A 10,735-nucleotide genomic window follows, 5' to 3' on the forward strand; every position below is an offset into this window, starting at 1 on the left:
AAACAAATGTAATTCTCGACACTTAAGACTTACAAAGTGTGCCGTGTTTTCTTTGAATACAGGCACTCATGAGGTGAAAGCTCTTCACTATATGTACTGTATATATATATATATATATATATATATATATATATGACCTTTTTGAAGACCATTTTCTACATAAAAAAAACACAAAATACTAATAGGTTTTTTTTCATGACCCACATGAACATGAGCATTGCAGTGGTAAACAAGGAACATGCCATCCATCAACCTTCTTCATGTTACCACATAGGGGAGCCAGCCAGCTCACTGCAGGGAGAAAGAGAAGTGAGAGGTTTACAGAGGGCAGCACTGTGTATGAAAAAGTTAATTAAAGCCACGTCTCTACTTCTGCTTGCTTAACATTAATGTATTTTATTACAGCTGCTATTTTTACTCTTGTTTCGCTATCATTTAAACTTCTATTTTTACTGTCTGGAGTCTCTCAGTGACTCCTCCCACGAGAAAAGAAAGTGGAACGACATCTAAAATAAAACAACAACCGGTCTGCCAGGCAGGAGAGTGTGAATGAAGTCATCACATATTATTTTAGGAGAGGTGATTTGCATTGTGGCTGGTAGAAAGCCAAAATTGTGACCTCAGAATGGGGTCGACAAGTCCCTGTAGGTTCAGTCGCTTCCCTTCGATGGCTCTGTCCTCACAGTCCTGCCTCGTCACATCCTGATCGAACAGACAGAAGCAGAGAGTGAGGTAAACTGCATTTAATCATTTAATAATATATAGGCCACAAAATATTTGTTTGGGAAGCAAGGAAGTAAATATGGATCAGTGTTTCTATTCAGTGTTTAATTTGTATGATCTGTTACTGAGAAAACAATATACGAATAACAGTGTTTGGATTCATTTTTGGCATCAAAAATATTTCTTGGATGTGCATACTGTTTACTACAAATACAATTTGTATTAGATTTCAAAATAAAGTGCTGTTAATTTTAAACATTTATACTGCTGAGTATTTGTAAAACAAGACATTATTATACATGGATATGAAACCCTAACCTGTAGTGTATTACCCTGGTCTATAGTCTGTGACCCTGATCATACATTTACATTTTAAGCCCTGATCTATGGTCAGTAACCCTGATCTTTGGTTTGTGACCCTTCTCTATGGTCTATAATTCTGTTCTATAGTCTGTAACCCCGATCTATATTCTAGAAACCCTTGTCTTTCATTTATAACCACGTTATGGTCAAAATAAATGTCCACAATAGCTTGCTTGAGATAACACAATAACACATTGCTTCTGTATTCACAGATGTTAACAATGTGTAATTGTCTTAAGAAAATCTCTGTCAAGTTAAGCTGCTGAGCATTAATCACATTGTTATGACTTCTTTCTACCAGTCAGCATTTTTAACACCTTGGTTTTCAACAATTGGAGCTGGCGAAATAAAACCAAAGGACAAGCAAGCTCCAGGACTCAACTGGGAAACTAGTCAAATATTTGCCCACTCAGGTCGGTAAGCTCTGTATGCAGGTGGTGTTAAACCTTGTTTGGTTTAGGTGTGAATGGGATGGCATACCTGTGTGTCAGAGGCTGGTGTGTCTTCTTTGTTCTGGATCGGTGTCTCAGCGGAGGTCTTGGCTCTGTCGGGCCGTTCCGGGTGAGTGGACGGGAAAAGAGTTGAACAGATCGACCTTAGGGAAGCATCCTCGTCATCCTCAGAGGAAGAGCCAGGAGCTGTGCAAATCAGCGCAGACCCCTCACTTCAGTACTCATTACAGTGCAGTGAACTAGTAGAAGTGCTGTGTTCAGAGAAAGTTCATTACTCACATGTGGAAATTTCTTCATTTGATTTCGTTTCTGGCACATTGTCCAACCTCTGCTCTAAATGGCGGATGTAGCTCAGCAGGTCCTGCAGGAGTCACATTTTAAACCCACAGATTTCAAGATGAAGAGGAAGAAGAACTGAATGATAAAAGGCCCCATACTGTACAGGGTTGTTAATGAGATTTCCATGTAGTTTTTAATCATGAAGCAGGTCTATGTGCTATGTAAATACTTTGGTCTCCAGTCTAAAAACTGTGCCTTCAAATGAGCCATCAGGATTTCTGTAAGGTTGCGATGTAACAACTAATCAACTGACTAATAAGAGCAGACTTTTTGGAAGGGTGGCCTTAAAGAGACAGAGGGTGAATAGAGGTGCTGCAGCAATGGACAGTATTCAAAAAATATGTGAATGTGTTTTTTGAACATTAAAGCATGTAAAACGACGACGATGACACCTAAAATAAGAGTATGAAGCTGAAAATAACCATGGTATGGGCCCTTTCAGTTAAACTGAGTGGTGTTTAAAGGTCCAGTATACAACATTCAGCCTCAGTAGATGTTAGGAAACAGTTATTGGCTATGTAAAGATGTAGTGGAGTAAAGATGCCCTGAGCAGAGAGTGACTGTGTTATTATTATTATTATTATTATTATTATTATTATTATTATTATCCAGCTGTTTGGCCACACGTGCATGTTAGTGCATGTGAGCCCCCTCCCTCACATGTGTAATCCTTGCCTGTCTGTCGGCCTGCTGCTCCTCTCTCTCTTTTTGGGCTTTCCTCAGACTGGCCTTCAGCTCCTGCAGCTCTCGCTTCGTATCACTCAGCAGCACCTACAGGGGGCAGCATCATTACACTCAGACCGTCTGAACACCCACACGTCTGACCTGGCCTGTCCTCTTTGCTGCTGTTGTTGACCACATGACGGTTAGAGGAAATGTTTACTCACTGTTAATGGAAGCCCGTCTATTTGTGCCTGCATGTGAGAACTTGCCTGAACTCTGACACCGTTTCCAAATTGTGATCTGAGCAGCTGATGGTGCAGATTTGTGGCACATGAGCAGTTATATTTAGATGTGAATGTGTTTGTGCATTGAATAATAGCGATTGCAACACAGTAATTTTCTTACTCTGCTGCAGTCTCTCACTCACCAGCTCTGCGTCGAGTTTCTCCCTCTCCGTCCTCTCCTCCTGGAGCCACTCCTCCTTCATCTGCACCTCACAGCTCAATTCTTGAAGTTTCTTCTTATCCATCTGCTTGCGAAGAAAAGCAAAATAACAGAAAGGAAATGTAACGACTACATCAGGTGGACATACAGGTCACAGGTGCATGTGCAGCAGCCTCACCTCCGCTGCGTGTCTGTATGCTTCTCTTTCTAGGGCCCAGTTGGCGCGCTCCTCCCTGAGGAGCAGGTTCTCCTCGGACAGCTGCAGGGTCAGCTGGGCCACCTGCAGCCGGGCTTGGTGAAGCTCGGTGTGGGTATTGCTCTGACGGGAGCCCAGCTCCCTCAGCTCCCTGCGCATGCTGTCAACTGTATGTTCACTGACCTCCAGACGCTCGTGCAGCCCTTGTATCTCCACCTGAGCAGCCTCGTTCTCCACCTGCAGAGATGAGAGATGTGCAGAAATGGCAAAAAACTGAAATAAGGGAGGGGAACTGTTGAGCTGTCACAGTCCTGGCTTAATTTTGCCACAAGAGGGAACAGGAGAGGGAAAACCTCTCAGGTTCTACTCTCAAGTAAATGCAATTATGGTGCTTTCACTTCCACTGCTGACAAGATGACACCTAACCACCTACATCAGTGGGCTGTTGGGTTGGAGGACTGAACAGAGCTCAAACAGACTCTCTGACCAATCTGTGTGTTCTTTACAAGAGAAGAAGAAGTAATTACCTGCAGACACTTCCTCTTATCCTCATCATGTTTCATTTGACTGGACATTTTCTTCACTCTCTCTTTCAGCCTGTGGGACAAACAAAAAGGCTTTTTTAGACCCGAGGAACCAAATATACCCAGACTAATGTTTGATCTACTGTATAACACTCACCTTTCCACTTCCATGTTTCCGCCCTTGTCCCTGTCATTCAGGATCTTGATTTCTTCCTCCAGGTCTTGGATTCGCTGCTGACTTTCAGCTTTTTCAGCCATAAGGTTACTCAGTTCAGCGGTCAGACTTTCCTGACTGTATTTCACATCCTTTCAGTGTTGTGGAGAGAAGAACAATGATTATAGATTCTTTTTCAAGTGTGTATTTTTTGCAATTCAGAAAACTTCGGAGAAAAGAAGGAAATGGTTGGTTGCGTGGCCTGTCCGTACCTTGTGTTTTCCCTCCATCTTCTTCATCGTCTCGTAGTTTTGTCTTATGTTGTGTCTGAGCTCTGAGATTTCCTCCTTCATCGCTTCTCTCTCACGCTCCCACTCCACCCTCGATGTTTCACAGCTCTCTTTCTCATTCTCTGTCTCCTTTTTCGTCAAATCCAGAGCCTGCTGTATCTCCGCTTGTTTTTTTAAGCACTCTTCCAGCTGACCCTGGTCACAACATGGGGAGAGAGGACAGGGAGGTTCATATTATTTACCCTTCACATCAAGATATGTCTATGAATATGTTACATGATATTTAAGTAGCTTATCAGGACGGGTTCAGTGCAGCGCTGAAGTGTTTTTATCACCACCTGCAGCAGCTGAGCCCTGGGGATGACCAGGAGCAGGTCGTCCTCCTCTCCGTCCTCCTCATCTCGCTCCTCTTTCAGAGTCTCCAGCTCCTCCAGCGGCTTGGGAGCACAGAAAGTGAAGGGGCGACTACGAGCACACACCTCTCCCGTCTTATCCACGTATACAAACTCATACTCCACAGTACTGGGGCGGGGCAGGTAGGATGCTGCATCAAGTAGACACAAAGGCACAAAAATAAGACTTAAGGACAAAACAATGTAAATATTGGAGCATAATAAGAAATAAAGTTTAAAAGATTGGATGAATTCTTGTGGAAATCTTACCGTGGAAATGTACACAGCAGTTGACACCGGTGCCCTCAGTGTAGCCTTCAGGAACAAGAGCCCATGTGTATGTGTAATACTTTTTCACTGAAGACCAGCCCACCTATCACCATGATAGGAAACACAAAACATATAAATGTGTATCTGTGTCACTGCACAGAACTTATCTTGCTGCAACAATGATGTTTTTTATCTGTTTTTGTGTGGAGGAACGGTGCTGAAGTGGGTGAATCTACCTCAAAAATCCCTATCCAGTCACTGCTGCTCCACTGATGCTCAGCGGTCAGACTGTAGTGGCAATCCACTCTGGTTTGGGGGAAGTACAGTTGCCCCACATTTCGAAACACCACCACAGGCTGTTTATCCATGGTAATACGGAGCTGTGCTGTTTAGGAAGAAAACACACATGGATCGAGTGAAAGGTGCTCTAGTTTCAGTCTGGAGGAGGACAGCTGATGAAAGGTGATAGCTGAGTCAGTTCAGGAATGCAGCTTGGTCATGACACCAGTCGCCTATGGCCCCATAATACAGTTATAAACAACAAGCTCATATACCTACTGAGTACTGTGGTTATATACCATGTAATCTGTGAAAAAATAGAGCTATCCAGAGGTCTGTTTGTAGCTCTGAACACTGTACTTTTTTTACATTATTTTAACAATAAAAAAATCAATAAATTGTATCAAAATCTTGTTGTAGCAGTTAAATATTAATCACAAAAGATCATCTTTAGCCAACTAAAAGCTCTGATTTATATTCCAACACTGAAACTAACTTTTTTTTTATCTCCATGTCTTATATTTCATTGCATAAAACCACAAACCTGACATCATAACTGCACTCATAAATATACAGGCAACACAAATTGAAAGTGGCACTATGTAGTTTTGGAGAAGAAACTCAAACTCAGAATTTTAATATTTACAATATTAATGAGGTAATAATACAAACTCAGGAATGTTTACAGAATAAACAAGCTGTTCTCAGAGGAAAATAAGGTCCCCAGAACACTGTTTGAAGCTAGGAAGGTGGCAGGGTCCGCCAAATATAAACAAAGTAAAGCAGTATGAAGTTGTTCTGTCATTTAAGGTCAGTTTGTTTATTCAGTCATGAAAACAGAGTTTGTTTATTTAGTTTGTTTAGGAATAAAAAATCAATGTCAATGAAGATATTTCTCTTCTGATTAAAATGTATTCCCCAAAGCTCCTTTAAAATTACATATTTTATGCTAAACTTGACAATAATTTGAAATTAACTGCTCTTAAATGTGTGTAGAATATAAACACATTTTCATCCCTGACAGGTAGGTCTTTGTTATTTCTGTTATTAGTCTAAATTGCAGTCCTATCTGCTACAATCAAGAAATGATGGCTTTCTAAGCACAATATATAATTTTATGCTTCATAAATTACTCAAGTTTGTGCTGTTAATGTGTTCTTACCTTATTCTGCTGAGAAATTAATGTCCTGTCTTTCCTGCTATCTCATGGAGGATAGAGCTGTGCATCAATATTCAGAAAGTGATGAGCAATCCTGTCAGGTGCAGGAGTTTCACAACATCCCCTCAACCACGTTGGCCTCTCAAGTAAAATTAGTGATGCTGAGGGAATCATGGGAGCTGCAGTTCACGAGCACACAGCACATCAAAGTGCAAAGTATTGCTGCAGACTCCAACTCCCATTACAGGAGAGTGTTAAAGGATACAGGATCTGCTGCTGGTAGTTAATGCTCATTGCAATTCTCAGTAGTGGACGGGGTGAAGGAGGGGGGGAGAATCATTTCTCTAAATAACAACTTAAGTGAACCCTCTGTCCTGGAATCAGGGACACGTATAACAACAGCAGATCCCCAATATGGTGAAAATCATATTCTGAATCATGTGATTCACTTACAATGTTGAAACTTGTTGTATTTGTTTGAAATTGCAGCGAAAGTACAGAATAAACAATCCAACTAACTGTGGATACAGACCACAAATATAATGTGCTGCAGTTTGATTTTAATTCTCAAACTGTCTGATTGCGCAAGAATCGTGGTCCCACTTGTGAACACTAGATGGCACTGTAGTTTAGCACAAACCCACATTCAACAAGTGAGTGGTGGTTTTTGTGAGTTTGAGGATTCACTTTAAAGTTTATTCAACATCAGAGCCTGAGGATTATAATGGCAGACAGTTTGACACCTACAGTTTGACTATAGTGTATTAAATTGTAAAGTAGATGAATGCAGGTGTGCCTGACACCAAGCAGCAGACACATCATCTCTGTGTTGTGTTATGACACAGCTCATTTACATGTTGTTATCATAGAATAAATGACCTTCTGTCCCACTAACTTTACTGAATGACACCTCAGCCCCTCTGGGACCTCCTTCCAAGGAAAGCTCTCTGCACCCCATGTGGCATTAGTGGAAAAGATGATTTAAGTTCCTGCTTGTACTTGTTGTTGGCAGGCAGTAACTGCAGAGAGAAGAACGTTTAAAGGTCTCCACTTGTTTTGTTGATATTGGTCAAATTAATTGTTGTTTTCTGCTCCAGGTTTATAAAAATCTGCTGGTGTTCCAGAAAAATTAGACATCAACGGTGTTTGGCTGAAGGGCTGGAAGTGTTTCGCAACAGATATTCTGACATGTCATAGTATAAAAAGCAAGGCTGTTACTAATAACACTAACTCTATTTAAGTGTCCCAACTAGCATGCACAAAGCCAGGAAGCAGCTAAATGGGACTCAGGCAGCATTAATTGGTGCAAGAATGCTCGCATTTAGCATGTTTTAGTAACATGCTAACCGTAGCATATTACGCTACCTGGGGGTGCACGATATATATTAGACCGAAATTCATATTACTGGGTATTTATGAGTATCAGTGAAATTTCTAGCCGATAAATAGAGCCAATAGTATGAAGTCACATTGCTTTCATTGACTTACAAGCACATTTACTAATCCTGATACAGTAGGCAGCTGTTTGCGACTAAAAAGCTGGTTTGTGATCCACCAACAAACACAGAGAAGTAGAAGAATATGGAAAAGTAAATCATATAGCATTGCTCACTACATCTTAGCCCCTCTCTTACCCTCTACAGGTTATAAACTTGTTATTAGAATACAAAAATGTGAAATTATTCGTATCCATCATGAGAAGGAGTTAATTATCAGTTATTGGTATTGGCCGGAAAAAGGGTTTAGGATTTTTATTGAAACAGGAAAGTCTTCAGTTCAGGAGTCCTGAGCCCAGAAGTACTCAGAATTGGTAGAAATGTAGATAAAAACGGCGTGTAAAGAAATAAAACACATTAACAAAATAAATGACATTTTAAACAAAATTTTAAAAATAAAAAGCTTGAAAAGATTAGCCTTGTGCAGTAGTTCAGTATGAGCAATGTTTACAGAGTATTTTTACAAAGTATTTTTTGTAACAGCATTATGACATGTTGCTGAATGATCAAAAGCTACAGTGGGTCTGTAAAGATTTTGCTCTTCCTGAGGACGTCATTCTGTAAACATGCAAAACTGTGTTTGTTTCATGTATGCTGAAGACTTAAAGTGACAGATGTTCTGTTTAATGAATTATTACCTTTTGCAGGTAAATTAAAATGTCTAATATGTACAATCATGTTTATGGGTCACCGTGTGTCAATATGTATCATCATTAGCTAATGCATATAGGGACAGGCTGTTGTGCCTGCTATAAAGCTGAATTTAAAGTTTCACTTCAAATATAGTGCTTTTACGTTAAACTAAACTAAGACAGATGTTTACAGATGAAGACAACATGCAGTTGCTGAGCAGATGTGTTTACAGCATTAGTGATGACAGAGGTGGAAGGCATTAGTGTATTTCTCAGTGTCCTGAGCTGTGAGGAGAGATGTGAGCATGTACTTTTAAGCAGTACACTGAACACTTGATCACACTACACATACACTGAGTCTCTTTCTCAAACTCCTCACACCCCGATCCGTGTCAGAGTGAGTGTACTTTATGCTGCGATTGATCAGACAAGGTTGATTCGCTCACTTGTTGTTCAGCAGCGACATGACACCAAGTTCTTCCAGCTTGCGTCTAGCTACATCCTCCCAGCCTTTATTGGCCAGCGGGTTCCTAGGCGACGGATGCATGATGCCCTCAACTCGCACGCTGACATCTGCAGCAGACAGAGCTCGCCGCGCCCGCTGCTCTGCCACCTTTCCAACTCCTATCACCATGGAGACGCCCAGCGCTACCACCGCCTGGCACAGTGCAATGTCACAGAGCCCCAGGACCTTCTCTCGTTCACCTGCAGCCAGCTCAGGAGGGGTCAAATTCTTCCCACTGGCACTCATGAAGATGAGTGGGCACAGATTGTGGACAAAGCAGTGCTGGAAGAACTGTGCTGGTTCACCACAAACCTTCCTGAAGAAGCCCCAGAAACGTGCACCACTCACTTCACTCTTTTTGCAGGCGAGTCCTGAGATCTGTCGCTTTGGATGCTCATCAGGAGGGTGACCGACCTCTCCGGTGATCTGCAGCCAATCAACAACCGACTTCACTTCGCCAAAGGGGACCTGTGCCAAGGAAAAGTGGATCTTTTTAGCTTTTGTGAACACATCGTAGAGACAACATTGAGAGCTAACAGTAAAGCAAGATTACATTGATTTAAACAAGTCAGGAATGTTTGTTATAAGTAACCAGCAGCATAATGACATCTGGTGAAAAGCAAAGCTCAAACTGGGTGTACAAGTAATAAGGCATGAACAAGAAAATAAATCTTAGTAGCAAGATAGGACTTATTCCCTCCTTAATAAATGTATATTTCACCTCATGCTACACAGCCAAATTGACCCCTTGTGGGGATTTTGGGGCAAATATGAGCTGTGTGCCTCTTTTGACGAGAGAAAACAGAGAATAATGCAGTATCCACTCTTATTTTCAGATGATAATGTTCTTAAATGGGCAAATTTCCAAATAAACTTGTGTTTAATTACATCACAAACCAGCTGACACACATTCAACATGGGGCCACAGGAGCCCCTGATGATGATGAGGGCCCAGGGAAGCTGTCTTGCCTTCTTCAGCCATGATTTTATATCACAAGGTAAGGCTGGCCCTGCTCAAAACAAGGCTTGTTGTTGTTTTGGTTAGCTTCCGCATTCGCAGCCAATGAGTAAACACCACCGGGTGCGTAATGCGTCACTAAATTATCATGCTGAATGCATTTAAATGTATGTCTGCTCTGCTCACCCCGGTCTGTGCCATGCCGAAAGGTCCTGGATTCATCCCCAGGAACAGGACCCTTTGTCCGCCCCGACAGTACTTCTCCACGTAGCAGCGGTGGGTCTCCCAGGCGTACTCCAGCGGGTTGTAGATGTACCGGACGGGCTCGCTGAAGGTGAGCCCCCGGAGGTGAGTGTTCAGCTCCAGTTCAACCTGCAGAAACCTGGAGGAGGGGGTCATGGTGACCTCCGGGGGTGCTGGTTTAAATCCCTGCTCCTCTGACTCACACAAAGGCTTCTCCGCAGCATCTCCACGAGCGAGCTCAGCCGTTTCACCCGCATTGTCATCCGACATCTTTTACAGTAACCGTGTTAAATGAGAGCACGTTTGTCAGATAATACCGTGGCATTAACGTTACGTTTTGACAGCTTCTTCAAAGTTGTGACATCGTACAGTGCTGGAGGTTTGTTGTGATGAAGCTAAACTTCTTCCACCAGTGTTTTCTTCTTCTGCGCCTCCTTCATGTGGCCGCACTCAAAGCGGATGCTGCCCTCTACAGGAGCGCTGGCGTCGTTACAGCAAAGGGTTTGGGTGCGTTCATGTGCTGTAGGAATGTACGGAAAAACGTGTTACCGACTGGGAAAATTCAAATGAATGCCCTCTGAAGTCAGAACAACGTCACAGAAAGTTTTGGTACACGAGTTGACACACATGGCGGGAGAAAGTAAGCACTGAGT

The 10,735-nt window shown here is 42.2% G+C and overlaps 2 protein-coding genes across 3 annotated transcripts; both read right to left on the bottom strand.

Annotated features, from left to right (window-relative positions):
- Positions 1–152: 152 nt before the first annotated feature.
- calcoco1b (calcium binding and coiled-coil domain 1b) lies at positions 153–6,361 on the bottom strand. 2 transcript variants are annotated; one of them, XM_084347736.1, is made up of 13 exons: positions 6,252–6,361; positions 5,047–5,195; positions 4,811–4,913; positions 4,487–4,692; positions 4,131–4,343; positions 3,862–4,010; positions 3,708–3,777; positions 3,163–3,417; positions 2,968–3,069; positions 1,818–1,899; positions 1,567–1,724; positions 620–702; positions 153–291 (listed from the first exon to the last, which is right to left on the bottom strand). In XM_084347736.1, exons 2-13 carry the CDS (start codon positions 5,176–5,178, stop codon positions 264–266), a joined length of 1,581 nt encoding a protein of 526 aa, XP_084203862.1. In that variant the 5' UTR covers positions 5,179–5,195; positions 6,252–6,361; the 3' UTR covers positions 153–263. The 2 variants fall into 2 exon arrangements, with proteins under 2 accessions (XP_084203862.1, XP_084203861.1); XM_084347735.1 differs by lacking the exon at positions 6,252–6,361 and having other exon boundaries at positions 5,047–5,339.
- Positions 6,362–7,984: 1,623 nt separating this feature from the next.
- Positions 7,985–10,521, bottom strand: LOC311254614 (single-strand selective monofunctional uracil DNA glycosylase-like). The gene is made up of 2 exons (XM_084348487.1): positions 10,026–10,521; positions 7,985–9,349 (listed from the first exon to the last, which is right to left on the bottom strand). The coding sequence occupies exons 1-2, from the start codon at positions 10,350–10,352 to the stop codon at positions 8,819–8,821; spliced, it is 858 nt and encodes a 285-aa protein (XP_084204613.1). The 5' UTR covers positions 10,353–10,521; the 3' UTR covers positions 7,985–8,818.
- Between the last annotated feature and the right edge of the window lie 214 nt (positions 10,522–10,735).

Source organism: Pagrus pagrus (genome assembly GCF_965226575.1).
Source record: "Pagrus pagrus genome assembly, chromosome: 3".
NCBI classification, from domain to species: domain Eukaryota; kingdom Metazoa; phylum Chordata; class Actinopteri; order Spariformes; family Sparidae; genus Pagrus; species Pagrus pagrus.